General features: G+C 38.5%; 1 protein-coding gene across 1 annotated transcript in view; it reads left to right on the top strand.

Annotated features, from left to right (window-relative positions):
* LOC100892171 overlaps positions 1–15,042 on the top strand; it is a 45,977-nt gene that overhangs the window by 19,181 nt on the left and 11,754 nt on the right. Inside the window, exons 3-15 of the mRNA XM_030974021.1 lie at positions 338–459; positions 3,137–3,285; positions 4,187–4,395; positions 5,036–5,206; positions 5,778–5,918; positions 6,571–6,705; positions 7,614–7,740; positions 8,044–8,181; positions 8,589–8,592; positions 9,006–9,165; positions 10,224–10,480; positions 11,961–13,189; positions 13,933–14,111. Of these exons, the coding sequence (XP_030829881.1) occupies positions 338–459; positions 3,137–3,285; positions 4,187–4,395; positions 5,036–5,206; positions 5,778–5,918; positions 6,571–6,705; positions 7,614–7,740; positions 8,044–8,181; positions 8,589–8,592; positions 9,006–9,165; positions 10,224–10,480; positions 11,961–13,189; positions 13,933–14,111 (3,021 nt within the window). The remainder of the gene's footprint in view (positions 1–337; positions 460–3,136; positions 3,286–4,186; positions 4,396–5,035; positions 5,207–5,777; positions 5,919–6,570; positions 6,706–7,613; positions 7,741–8,043; positions 8,182–8,588; positions 8,593–9,005; positions 9,166–10,223; positions 10,481–11,960; positions 13,190–13,932; positions 14,112–15,042) is intronic.

The raw sequence follows: 15,042 nt of genomic DNA, 5'->3' as shown, positions 1-15,042 counted from the left end.
TTGTTCTGTCACTGAATATCTCTCCCTTTTGCCCTTCTTTCTATTTACCGGGTATATTCTTTTCCCATCTCACTGTATCTCTTTTTCTACATGTTTGTTTACCCTACTCCCTCTTTTCTCATCCTCTCCCTAGCTCTCTCTCCTCTCTCTTGCTTTCTTTCTTTCTCTCCCCTCTCTCTCTCTCTCTCTCTCTCTCTCTCTCTCTCTCTCTCTCTTGTTTCTTAATTATTACTGTTTATCTGTTGATACATGTAAATGTATATCACTCTTTTACTAATATGCATTTCTCATAAATGTTATCTCTATTTTTTATTGTTTTTTGTAAATCTTGATTCAGGGCAAGATCCCCTCCGGACCTCAGAGTTGTTCCCAGTCTTTTGGAGGCACGATGAGGAAGAAAGATCAGTTTGGTTCACCCTCCTATCCATCTCCCCTCGACAGGATTAGGACAGGAAAAAGGTAAGGATAGATATATACAGTTAAAGGCAGGGGCGTACGCAGGGGGGGGGGGTTTTGGGGGTTAAAACCCCCCCCCCCCTTGGTATTTTTATGTGTGTAAACCCCCCTAAAAAAACTTAAAACCCCCCCCCCCCCCCCTAGTGTTTTTTTTTTTTTTTAAATTAAAAAAAAAAAAAAAAAAAAAAAAATTATGCCCACGGCTAACGTAAAGTGACCTTACCACCCCCCCCCCCCCCAAGAAAAAAAAATTCAAATTTTCAAATTTCGAGACCAAAAAAAAAAAAAAAAAAAGTGTCCGCTTACCCCCCACTGAGCGACTTTTCGGCCGGCGCGATTTTCAAATTTTCGGGAGCAAAATATTTTGGGCCAGATTTAAAAAAAACCCCCCCCCCCCCCCCCCCCCCTTGAAAAAATCCTGCGTACGCCCCTGGTTAAAGGTATAGACCAGTTCTGGTCAGGCGATTGCATTGTGAAAGAAATGTTGTGGAATCGATCAGAAAAGGTTGATTATATAGCATATAAGTATTGGTGTGTACTGCAAGGTTCTGGAATCATCAAAATGATAAGAAGTTTGGCCCAGTCTTGGTAAAGTAACAAGCACTGTACGCAGAAAGATATATATTGGACTACGCGATATCTATCCAGGCCGGATCGATATAATAATTTACACGTAATCATTACGTATTAGTCAAAACATATTCTTTCACATTATTGGTATAAGAGCTTCCATTTCATTTTTTGAGAGGGGGGGGGGGGGCGTTTCCAAAACTGGTCTATACCTTTAACAACTTAGTTATTCATACCCCTTGTTAATGTTTATGTTTTTATGTTTTTATAACTCAAGAATGAAAGATGGAATGGTTGAATTAAGGCATTTGTTGAATACTCTTAGATGTAAGCTTTAATGTATTACATTCTTAAGAAACATAAATCAGGACAAACAAATTTTTCACATACTCACAAAATTACAAAAGTTGGTAAGGGTATGAATAATTTAGTTGTTAACTGTAGATAGATAAAAGATAGGTAGATAGATGCAGGGAGGAAGGGTTTGGATATGACCATCTTAGAAAGAAAGAATATAGCAAGAGAGAAATAAACTGAATGGTAATAAGGAAGATAACACTTGGCTAAATTAGCTAAGTAAAAATTGAGCCAGTGTACAATGTATCTGCATAGGGTGAAATAAATTATTCAAGGCTGCAGATTATATGAAAATTAATTCTATGGATGTAGAATATACAGTGTATGTTGATCGGTTTTGACAAGTACATGTACATTGAAAGTGTAACAGATGGATGTACGGATATCCCCACTTTTGCTTTTTGTATGGGATAAACAAATTTTCTCCTCAACAATTCCCATGCCCATTAAATATTCCAATTATACTTGATTTATATTTACACGTATATGTTATGTGTGCTGTGTAGCATTGGTAGAGATTCAATCATTATGGTAATTGCTTGAAGACAGAATCTCTTTTGTAACAACCCTCAATTTTCTCTCCTCTCTCTCTCTCTCTCTCTCTCTCTCTCTGTCTCTCTCTCTCTCTCTCTCTCTCTCTGTCTCTCTGTCTCTATATCTTTTTTATCTGTCTCTCTCTTACTCACTCTCTCTCTCTCTACCTCTTTATCTCTCTTTCTCTCTCTTTCTCTCACTATATATATCTCTCTCTCTCTGTATTTATCTCTTTTTATCTGTCTCTGCTCTCTCACTCACTCTATTTATCTCTTTATCCCCCCCCCCCCCCCCCTCTCTCTCTCTTTCTATCTCTCTCTTTGTAACAAACTTATGGGCCCTGCTTTCAGCTTGACAGTTTAATTCATACACGTTCATGTTGCAATCTCGGCCAGCAAATGGACAGTTCTATCCCAGTGGGTGTGAAGAGAGATTTTGATATTAAACACTTTGATTCCCTCTCCAATTACACTGCATACCCATGTCTCCACGAGTCGTATTGAAATTGCCAATTTGCTCACAGATTCATTTTCTCTATTTTAATCTCGGAACTCATTTGCTGTGTAGCAAATTCGATTGCATTGAGCTCCATTACCGGTAGTCTAACCAGTCATGCCATTATTATGTTAATGAATAGGAGAGAGAGAGAGAGAGAGAGAGAGAGAGAGAGAAATAGAAACAAAGTGAACGCAAGAGAAAGGATAGAAGGGAAGAAAAATAATGATGAAAGTCAATTTTATTTGAGGATTGAGAGAATTTTGAATTAAAATATATTTTTAAAAATTGAGAGAGGGATGGAGTAACGGAGGGAGAGAGAGAGAGAGAGAGCATAGAAAGTGAAAGAAATAGAAACAAAATAAATGCAAGAGAAAAGGAAGGAAGGAGAATTATTTGAGGATTTTTAATTTTATGCATTGATTGAGAGAGAAAGAGGGAGGAATGATGAGAAGGGAAGAGAGAGAGAGAGAGAGAGAGAATGAGCGGAATAGAAAGAAGGATAGGACGGTTTTGTGAAAAGCTGCCCCGCTGACTGTTTTTTTGTTAATTTTTTTGTTAATTTCAGAAAACGAGTGGCACAGCATAGTTTGCGTTTATTTTTATTCTTTAATACGTCATTAGACATAATGTAAACCAGGCTCTCCCACTCTCAACGGATGATATTTAACCTCCTGGATGATTTTTCTTTTAATTATCTTATTTTTTAAAATTTTGATTTCAGAGAGCGAGCAGCCCAGCTTGGTTTAAGTGCATCCTTCAATACATCACTAGACATAAACCAGACCTTCCCATTCACCGAGCTACCAGCCGCCAAGTCAGACATCACATCGATTGAACCCACCGCAGGATGCACACTCGACAAGTTCAAAGGTCATTGATTTTCACTATATGCTTTAAATAATAATATAAGATTTAGAAAGGCGCCAAACTTGAATTGAAATGCTCAAGGTGCACTAGTGCAAAAGATGAAATCACTTTATAAAGGGGTCTGCATTGTACACACAAGAACAATGGGAGTAAGATATAACATACAGAAATGAAAGAAAACAATTGATTTTATGCCAAATAAAGTAGATACCTGTTTAGAATATTTTTCAACACTTAAACTGATCTGCTGATTTGAAGGAACTTTGATGAATTTGCCCAGATAACAAACAGTGATGGTCTGCATAGTTTTATACAATGGAGGCACGTATTAGATTTTTCTATGCTTTGACCAAGTTTGAGTACTTTGTATTTGATTATAAAACACTTTCGACAGATCAGACCTTATCCTCTCCCTCATGATCACTTTATTTGTGCAGTATTAAACTTAATATTCTAATGCATTATTGGTATTTTAAGTCCATATTAATTTGGGGAAAATGTAATTATATGTCTATTTGCCTATTTCTTTCAAACTTTGGAGAGGACAAACATATTCTCCTTCTAGTTAGACTACTATTGGGCTATGAAAACTCCATCTGAACCGACATTATTATTATTATTCCAATTATTTTGAGAGCACCAACAAGTCTATCGTTATGTTACTGAAATCACACACAACAAATTCAAACCATTTACAATACTCAAAATATGAAATGAAATAAAATCAATCAATCAACAACAACAACAACAACAAAAATTTAAAAAAATATAAATAAATAAATAAATAAATAAATAAATAAATAAATAAATAAATAAATAAATAAATAAATAAATAAATAAATAAATAAATAAATAAATAAATAAATAAATAAATAAATAAATAAATAAACCTTTCCACATGCAGGAGACGAGCTGAACTCCCTCAGCTTCACTGGAGGACTATCAAAGGGGTCCTTCGCCCCCGCCCCGACCCCGCCCCCACTAAACATGTCCCTGGGGAGGTCCTGGTCCTTCTACAACTTTGTGGGCGGGGCACAGACGGGCGTGGCCCTTCCTACCACCGTGCGTAACCCCAACAAGGCCATGCTGACCATTGAGGCACGCAGTACCAAGGTAGGTTGGCGGTGATGATTATGAGCAGCATGAAAAGCATCATGTGGGACTGAAGGAAATATTGAACATTTCATGCTCAATTATGCAAATCTGTTTAAAATCATGCTTTTTGTGTCTCAAGTGTCTGTTAAAATTTCTGAGAAATACCTCAAAATACTCGAAACTAAATCTTGCTCTCTTTCTCAGCCAAACATATTACCTGAACTTTTTTATATCTTTTTGAAATATATTTACATTTAGTTAACCAGTTCCTAGAGATAACTTTTCAAAAGTGATTCTTTCCTTTGAAAGGTAGATATGTTTTTCCATGAAGAAACATTAGAAGCTCATTGAAGAAACAGTTTGATCCATGGCTATGGTTTTTGTTTTGAATTGTTTCAAGATGAAATATAATATGTTGCAGATCTGTTACCTGTAGATGGCTGGAAAACCCAGGAGAGTTGGGGGGGGGGGTGGGGAATTTCAATAACACATTTAACTTTTTAACTGTCTAAAAGTACAATTTTTCAAAAGCTATTTTCTTCCAGATCCTGTATGAAGGCTCAAGAAATGTTTGTGTACTTCCCTGATATGTGGGGAGGGAAGAAAAGGTTTTTGTGCTCATCAAAAACATCTGATTTTGAAATTTATTTTCTTGCAGATTTTGTTAGCAAGTAAGATGGCCGGAGAACTGTTTGGGTACGACCCTGGAGAGCTGGTGGGAAAGAAGATGACCGATCTCCTGTCCCTCCCTGACCGGAACAGACCACATGCTCTCATGGAGGAACATCTAGAATCCACAGGACAAGTGGTCATGGTCTCAGGACATGTGGTGAGTGAGTGGGACAGAGGTTCAAGTCTTAGGCCATATGTTGATTACCTACTCATGATTCAAACTGGCTCATAACTGTTTTCTTAATAATTGGAGTAGCAATGATGAGATGTGAAGATTTCTGAGAAGTTCTTCCCTGTTTGTGCTTGAGATGTTCAAACAAATCATAAATCGCTTGAATTGTCATGCTAAGTTCTGATGATGAAAAATCAAGAATTGTTTTGAAGCTTGTTTGAAAGAGCAATATTCATCGTTATGGAAGTGGTTTGTAATTTGTATACTATGTCAGGGACCTCAATACCTGAAGGATACAATGGTTAGATTTGCTCTTTCCAACCATGTCAAATTTTCTGCATTGTAGTTTTTGTTGAGATGACAGATAAAATCATGTTAAAATAGACAAGTCTCTTGTGCTTCTTTTGAGAATTTGTCCTAATTTAAGAAGAAAAAAAAAATTACCATAAAAGCTATGCTTTACACCACTGAGTTATTGACTTTAATATGTTTTGGATGTATTAATTGGTAACAAACATAAAGTGTCTGAATATAATATTTTATTTTGGTTTCTCAGTTTGACATTTTAGATTCGTGTGGCCTGGTCATTCCCGTCTCTCTCTGGATGAAGAAACTGACCGACGAGGAGAACCCAAAATGTCTGGTCGTCATGGAACCCGTTGAGAGGACGTCGGGAAAAATCGTCTTTGACGTCACAGTAAGCAATGCTTAGTTCACAGACCAGAGACCTTTAACAGAGATTACCAATTTGATTCTGAGTACTCATTTGAAAATATGAATCCTACTCCAAGACCCTTGCTTCGACGGGAATTGCTTAACAGAGCAATTCCCGTCAATTTCCTAACCAACCTAATTCCTAATTTCAACCCTGGTTCAAACACTGTATCTAACCGTAACTATATCCCTAACCCTACACCTAACTTCATTGAACTCAAAAGAACATTGTGCACTTAAGCTCATATGTGGTACGTAATGAAGCCTTAAAACAATTGTTGGATAACCAAAAACCCACAAAATGATTTAGCAGTCATCCCAAGTATTTTTCAAAGTATAATGTAATTCCAGTGCAAAATGTAAGTCAGAGTCCGCTGTAAATTAAATTTAATATTTGTCTCACACATCTAAAGAATTATCTTATTATCATTATACATTATGGACAAAAAATTCTTTGTTTATGTAGATGAATTCATAGAAAAAGACAAAGTTGTTAAGTCCTGAGGTGTAAGATGATCTTAACATTTTTAAACACATTTTAATTTTGCTATATAGAGGGATCAAGTAGCTACAAGTAGTGCAGACAGGCTTTAAGAAATGATTTTGAAAGTTTTGTTGTTTTATCTTATCCTCAGGGAGCCATTGTGAGAGCGAGCCACGAGATCGTCTACCTGCATGGCTTCACGTCGGAGAATGAGGTGATGGGGATGAGTGTCAAACAACTCATGCCTCACCTCAATCTGCCCTCTATCAATGGAAATATTGATGCTGTAAGTATCATTCCTACAACATATGCTGCAAAAAAACATATAGTTTTTGTATATGTGGGTGTAAATGAAGAGCAAATGGAATGAGAAGAAAGATATCTGCATATAGCAAAGATTCTATTAAAGTGTACTGGACTTATCAGCTTGTTATAAGAAACAGAAATGTGAGGAGCATTAAATGTTGTGGTATACTGCGTCATATGTGAATAAGCCTTTAAGTTTATCCTATTTTTTTTTTCTTTTTTGGGGGATGGTTATTTTGCACCTCCCTTTCTCTAACCTCTTCCAAACTAATAGAAGGTGATGCTATGAGTACATCATCACCTCCCCCCCCCCCCCCCCCCCCCCCCAAGAAAGAAAAAAAACAATCAAAATGAAATTGTTTTTTCTTTTAATAAATGAATAAAAACAAATAAATAGATTTAATTTTTAAAAAATTATAATGATGAATAAAAGATATAGATGTTTTTTTTTGGATTTTTTTTAAAATCAAACTTATTTGTCCCCTTTTTAATCTACATATACCATCAATGAATGGAAGTATTGATGCTGTATGAAGTGAAATGCCTGCCCCTTATTGACTCCTTCCTCCTCCCTCCTCCTTTACCCCTCCCATCCCTTGAACTTGATTATGAAAATGGAACAGATCTGATCTTTTTTGCACACATTTATGATGCTGGTTTCCTCAATGTTTTGATTCAAGTGAAATTGATAACAACCCAATATATACTACTAATCCTGTAAATGTGATTACCGGTATGTCCTGGCAGAAATTAATTCTTTGAAATGCTAGAGCACTGCAATGGCAACACAGCTAAAGGCGGGGTAATAATCTCCAAGTTTGGAAGCGCTTAGTGATTGTAATAAGTGCTATATAAAACTGAGTATTATTATTATTATTCTATTTTCAGTCTGTGAAGAAGCAGCAGGTGACTGGTAGAACCAAAGATGGCTCCTCCTTCCCTGCAAGTGTTAAAATCAGATCTGTAAAACCTCAAGAACTGGTGGATAATACCTCCCTCAACGACACTGGACAAGGTGAAAGATTTTTTAAACTTAAAATTCAGTTCTGGGCCTCGTTTTATACAGAGTTGATATTAATCGGAACATATTTGTGATTGATATCAATCACAATTATGTACATAAGAGATACAGGACTGCAAACTTGCGATTGATTTGGATCAATCGCAACTCTTGTTAAGACGAGGCCCAGGTCATGTGATTGCTTTGTGAATAAAAATTTCTAGAATCAATATTTAGGAGATTATTGGACTAGTTTTCAACATTTCTTTTCTAGAATATATGACTAACATGGATTGAATCACTTTCCCTTTTTTTCAGCCTCGAGTTTATCCACGTCTAACTTCTCCACCGCTAATTTCTCCACCACCACCAATCACGCTGACACTCTTGACCTTCTGTCGACCGCTGGGTCATCAGCAGATTATGAACTCTGTCCTCCAAATGAAAACCAAGACGGTAAGTTGTAGTAGTGATTGGCATGTCAGATAGTTGGTTGAACAAAATGACCCTCTTTTGTAAAGGGATTTGGTCCTTCTAGTCTTTTGGCCCCTATGTAAGAAATGTATGATTGCTCGTGCCCCATCGGTTCTTTGGTAGGAATCTGTCTGTTTTTCTCGTCCAAATTGAGTAAAATAATAATAATAATATGGATATTTATGTAGCGCGGTATCCCCCAGACTCTGACGCTCATGGCGCTTTACACATATTACCCTGGTTATAGCCGTGCTGCCAAAGTAACTAGCGCTCAAGGATATCAGGTACCTATTTACACCTGGGTGGAGAGTGGCAAATGTAGATTAATGTCTTGCCAAAGGACATTAGTGCCGAGGCAGGACTTGAACCCTGTACCTTGTGATCTGCAGTCAGGTGACTTATCTAGTAGACTACAACACCCTTCTATGTGGCCATGTTGTATCGAAGAAAGATTGTTAGAGAGGACTGACACAATGTTGCACCATGCTTGGTGTGAACATCAAATGTGTTATGCACTGACAAAATCGAGGAGCTAGGACATCTTTAAATACCAACCAATTTAGTGAAAACTGAGCCTTCTGGTTTGAGTTGATGTAAAACAGTGAAGTCTCACTCAAACTACAAAATTGAGAAAATGTTGCCTTGCCATACAGTTTTTCATCAAGGGTGATGGCGAAATTGGATTTATCATACTGCATATTCTATGAGGTATAATCGCCTAGTAGCATAAGCTACACAATCTACAGTCAAGTTATGAAATGCATCCATTGTGATTTTGTATCGATTCTTTCACCCTATATTGTCAGGTGCTATTGGTCTTGGGACCAATTATTTTGCGCGAGTGTGTGGGTCTTTGCTAACATCAGTGGTATGGTCAGCATTCTGCCAGACGGTACTATCCACAGTATCAACTCGACCTTCTCCGTCATGCTCTTTGGTCAAGTACACGATGACCTCGTGGGCAAGGTCAGTAGATCACTAAGGTTATAATATCAATAGTACGTACCACTTATATAGCACAATTCCTGAAAAGTTCAAGTTCAAGTTCAAGTTCAAGTTTTATTTCCACATGTGGTTCATAAAAAACAAGTATACATACATGTTCAGACATATGAAAACTGCAAAGTAATACAAAATTAACAAACACTAATATTAAAGGGACTTGGTAACATTGTTCAGATGAGAGATAGTGGTGCTAAGGTAGTGACTTCAATGCTACATGTACAATTAAAGATAATCTGAAAGTTTGAGTGAAAACGGACCATTATTAACGATAAAAATTGGGAAAAACTGATCAGATCGATTCCTCAATTCTCCCAACTATATTATTACAATTTAATTACATTTTAGGTGAATGTAAATTGTTACAAAGCAATGAATTAGCTCTATATATCATTCCAACATGTAAGTGTTGACAGATTTTTTATAGCCCGTTTTATGACTTATTTTCAAGGAAAAACGGTTGGGAAAATTCAAAAATGGTTGGGAGAATTTACTGTTAATCCTGTTGGAAGGTGTCGTACAGAAAACCATAAATATCTTTGTGGTTTGAGAAATTTCTCAATTTTTTGCCTGTTAGAGGGTAAGTACAGTAGAAGGAATATAATAAGTAACATTTCATACAAAAATTACACAATTTTTTCATCAATCTTCAACAATGTTACCGAGTCACTTTAAGTGTTAGAACAGAAATTAAATTAAATCATTCCCCCAGGACTATAGGGTTTCAGGCTTACAAGAACTACAGTAATGGGAAGTGTGACCCCTTTTTCGTTTTTTATCGTAGACATCTTTCAAAATATCACTCTCTCAGAAGAGACTGTGAAAGGGTGACAAAATCAGATGGTTTACTAAATAATGGGAACTAAATAAGACAAAGAATCCATCTTTTGTTAACATATCGTGGTATGGCTCTACTCTAGATTATCTAATGAGTGGCAATAGTTGGTTGAATGTGCACTTGTTTATGAGGACTGTGACGTGGCAACAAATGTTCATGTTTGAATACCCGTCCATCCATCCAGCACATCACCGCCATCGTTCCCAACTTCTACGACAACCTGGACATACTGGATGACAGCTCCATGCCCCTGCCTCCCCTGGACGATGACAGCCTGGAGGAGGAGGAGTTGTCCGATGAGTCTGATTCCTTCAACCTGCCGACCAGCAGACCGGCCTCCAGGGCACCCGACCACGCCCTACCCAAGCAGGGGATTCCCCATGGTGGGGGCGGTGGTGATGTTGTCGCCATCCATGATGCAGACAGAAGTGCAGCAGAGAGGTAGGTTAAAGCCACACTGTCCTACTTGTAGCTACTTGCTCTCTCTATATAGCAAACAATGCCTAATCAGTGACCATTGGTCCCCCATGATCCTCTTTTTCTTATGTTAATTGAGAGCTGAGTTGATGAGAAAACCACCTGCCCAGTGACCTTGCGGAGCGGTCTAATCCCTCTTATAAACTAGTAAACTAGTACAGTTAAGCTTTAAGAGCTAGTAGAGGATAGAGAGTTGTGACACGTGAACACCTGCATCCTCAAAGGTCGATCCACGGAGAGCAAAAGATTTCCCTCCCACATGCAATGTCTATGCGAGGGAACTGTTCTGTGCTCTACCAATTTGACCTATGATTGAGTGTGTCACGACTATCTCTCATATGGGTAGGTTCACACAAATGGAGCATCTTAGTGTAGTGGTTCATTCACTTAAAGGTAATACAAAGTTTTGGTATGGGGTCATGAATTTGGTTCAAATGAACATATTGGAAGCATATGCGATCCTACAATATTGAGTGATCGTTGTCGCGGTTGAAATAGAGTCTTGAGTTATGAAATTGTAAACAATTAACTCTTTATGTTGTATAGTTCCCTCTTGAGGTCAAGATATTAATTAAGACAAAAATCGACCGATTGGCTATTCCTGTTTGGAAATTATATATCACAACTGCATTTTCTGAGATTGTCATGGTCGCAGCTACCATTGTATGGCCGTAGGCGCTATTTAAAATTGATCAAAATTCACTGGGAGCACTGGTAAATTTCTATATTCAATTTTTCTCAAAAGCAGAAGTGTTTTAGGGGCTAAATTTTTTAGTGCTTATAATATATCCACAGGGGTATCCAAATATATCAAAATTGTAAAGAATCACTATCCGTCCAATTTTCAAAATTTCCCAGAACTTTGTATTACCTTTAACTCCCACTTAAAAGTTTGAGGGTTCAAAACTCAGTCTGGTGCATAAGTCGACAAGGCATTATCTTCAGCTGTCTGTCTTGACCCTTCTATAACAGGGGTACCTCGCTGGATTAATTCTTGAAATGCGCTGTGCACTGATTGCACCTGCCAGAGCTGAAGGTAGGGCAATAATATCCAAACTTTGGAAGTGTACATGTACATGGCACTTATGTCACAATGTGATATGCATCTCACAAAAGTGTTCATGGTTTATGATAGTAAATGCCTTTTTTGCCATGCTGCATATATCTTAAGATGTTAAGCTGAAATCGTGCACTGCTAAACCTGATTACAAGCAAATTTGCCCAGGATCCTTCTGTTTGGCTTTGATAATTGAGATCTCATGATTCTGTCTCATGGATATATGAATGTAATATTTTGACAGATTTATAGTAATTTGTGGAGGATCTTATAAAGAATTGTGTTTTTATACCTTGTTAAAACACACTTTGGGTATATAATTAGTTGTGTATGTAGGAGAATTTCAAAGCAAACTCTAACAGAGCATCTCCTTATATCTCCCCCAAGACCTGATACAGCTGATCTGATCCAAGCGGCCAGCGAGATAGCTTCGGGGTTGGAGACGCCCGACTTGCCGCTTCGCCCAGAGAGCACCACCACCGATGAACTCCTGCAATCCTCAGGTGGAAGAATAGACGTTCCATCCCGTCTCCTTGCTCTCCCATCGTCCATCGAGCCGAGCAGCAGGCACGAGAGCACAGAGGTCATCATCGGGAACGCAAGCACGCTGGGACGGGTGAGTGAGCTAGACATGGAAGGCTCCCTCTCAGCCCAGATATCTACAGTCAGCGACGGTGGGAAGCTTCCGGACGAGGGGTCCTCCAACCTCCTTGGACTTCCTCTCTCTGGTAGGCATGTGAGTACTGAAGTTCAGATTGGCAACGAGAGCGAACTAGGGAGGGTCAGCGAGTTGGGACTTCATTCCATCTCTCATGGAGGCAATACAGACTTGATCCGGGAAGAGATGGCCAAGGTCGAACAGTTCTCCATGGATGCAGAAGAGGACGAAGGAAAACTGAGCGAGAGCACGAGTAGCATCAGGAGTGTGAAGGAGGAAATAGCTCGATTAGAAAGACTCTCTTTAGGAGGTGGTGGTGGTGACAGTTCTGCTAGATCTCCAAGGACAGAAGGTAACTTGATAAAGTGTGATTCTGGTGACCAGAACCGAGGGGACGGTGAGAAGGGAGAAGAACCTGCTGAACGGATAAGTGCAAATATAACCGGTGAGGATGGAGATCGAGGAGAGTCGGGGAAGGAGGGAATCCAGCTGGATCTGAATTCTGTTGACAGCGAAGAGAACGAGGTAGTAACGGCAAGGGAAGTCACTCAGGATGCTGAAGAGGAAAGGAAGGGTGAGGATGGGGTAGATGAAGGTCAGGACAAGGTCAGACGGACTTGCTGGACGGAAGGCAACCAAGCCTCCGAGCTCGCCCAATGTAAGGTTTCCGCGATGACTCCAGAATCGAATAACAATCTCCCCACTAACAAAACAAGGGAGGAGGCACTTCAAGCTAGGAGTGAGGACTCATCGGTCATTGGTCAAGACTCATCGGTCAAGAGCTCCGACATCACGCCTGAGGTTGACGGCGGAGGGATGCATCCCGGGAAGGTTTTATTTACATCGACACCAGCAGCCAGCAGGAAGGTTGGTCGACAGTTCTCCTTGTTATCATCAGGACCTATACCAGAAGGAGGATTTGTGGGTTTGGCGAAACATCGGGATGGCAACTTGCTTGGTGAGAAGCAAAAAAAATTCCCTTTTTTACCCACTCCATCTAGTAGATGATTTTATTGTGTGTAGCGTCTCTTGTCTATTTCTGTGCTACTTAACCATTATTTTATCGCTCACTAGGAATGGAGAATTTAAAAAATCCTGAATTGTCTATAAAATTTTGTTAGAGAATGTTCAATTTTGTTTAAAATCACTTGTAACGGTAAATCTTCTAAATAATAAGGTGCAGTCATTAAGTTTATGAAGGAATCATGTTGCATTTAAAATAGAATTCAAAGTTTTTCTTATGTGCTAGTGTGTTTAACTATTAGTTTCATTTTTTTTAATTTCCATTTTCATACTATTCTGATCTTGTATTCAGTGTTATATACTCGTTAGGATCCCATGTCTTTGTTTAGGGAAGTTTTTAGCCTATTCTGATTGATTGATTGATTGATTTGAATTTATTCCATCATATATCTCAATTGTTTGCACAATAAAGAACATAGTTGACAAAGTAAGTTCAAAATTATGAAATGAAACAAGAACCTACTGGAAAGAATAGCTTGTTTTTGTAGGCTCCCAAGAATAAATATAATATGAACATTATTTTCATAAATCATTTCAAATTGTCTTAATAATCACAGTAAAATAGATAAAATTTAATAATTCTACATTGCTTAGCTGAAAAGTCAGATTATCAGTATATCTTTTAAATTATCTTTTTTCTTCAAATTCCCTCTTTCTGTCTCCTTTCACACACTCAAGGCATCTTGTTCCAGGTGAAGAGGGTCGACTTAGACGATGGAGAGACGCTGTACTGTATATGGATGTCACGTGACCCAGCTGAGCCTACAGACGCTGGTCACATGACCTCGAGCATGGCCAATGCATCAAGTTTCGACAGCACTTTCAATCAGTCGAACCACACCAAGAGCATGTCAGAGGTAAAACATTGTTATGGTTATTATTATCATTAAGTATTTGTTGTCGTCTGTGCCTGGGAGAGGAGAAGGGAACTGAATCACTGTAACCCTCTGGTCTCTCTTCCAAATATTTCTGATTGTGGATGTACAGGTGCACCACTACATCCGTGGTTTCCCCCTACTTTTATTTGAATAGTCCAGTGGGTTCGTAATTTGCCAAGGTGGTGAATCTCCCCTAGATGGGGCCGCCATTTTAAAGGGATCTGGTAACTTTGTCTCAGATTCTGAAACAAAATCCTGAATTTAGCTCATACTGCAGTGATAACTATAAACCTTTAGGTCAGTCAGAAACCCCATGACTTTTACAAGCTGATCGTCTGTCTGATTATCAAGATATTTATGATTGGAATTACAAATTTTAAAAACCGTTTGCCAAACGGTTTTCATAACACTACAGCCTATTGGGGAAAACGAGTATGGTAAAACCGGTCACTCAAAGATTTTTACTTTTTTGAGGCACTTCTTGATCATTTTGAAGCGCAATTTTTTTAGGGCTTCAATATTACACCATATCACAGACACCGATAACACATAGGGCCGTGCATCTCAGATTTAACATTGTTAAATGATGCCTTTAACATCCTATCTGAGGGATGGAGTGTTGTTAGCTGTGAACTAGCCTGCATCTATGAAACGGGAGTGGAGCGTAACAAACAACGCAGACTTCAGTGATTTTCAAAATGGAGCCAAATTACCAAGTTTGTTTTATGTTTGTGTTATTGGGGTTTTCCACTGGCCTCCCATGTTCAAAAATCTGCTTCCAAGATAATATTTGTAAAGAGCTATCATCATCAGCGTTTAAAGTCAATTTGTCCCACTTTGTGGGGTTGTACATTTAATTTCCTTAATGGCTGCTTTACAAGCTTTCCTGTCTGTGGGATCCATATGACTG

The sequence above is a fragment of the Strongylocentrotus purpuratus genome, unplaced genomic scaffold (assembly GCF_000002235.5).
Source record: "Strongylocentrotus purpuratus isolate Spur 01 unplaced genomic scaffold, Spur_5.0 spur5_scaffold_7, whole genome shotgun sequence".
Taxonomy (NCBI): Eukaryota; Metazoa; Echinodermata; class Echinoidea; order Camarodonta; family Strongylocentrotidae; genus Strongylocentrotus; species Strongylocentrotus purpuratus.
Note: the sequence above shows the minus strand (reverse complement) of the source record. Positions and strands in the feature narration are given on the sequence as shown.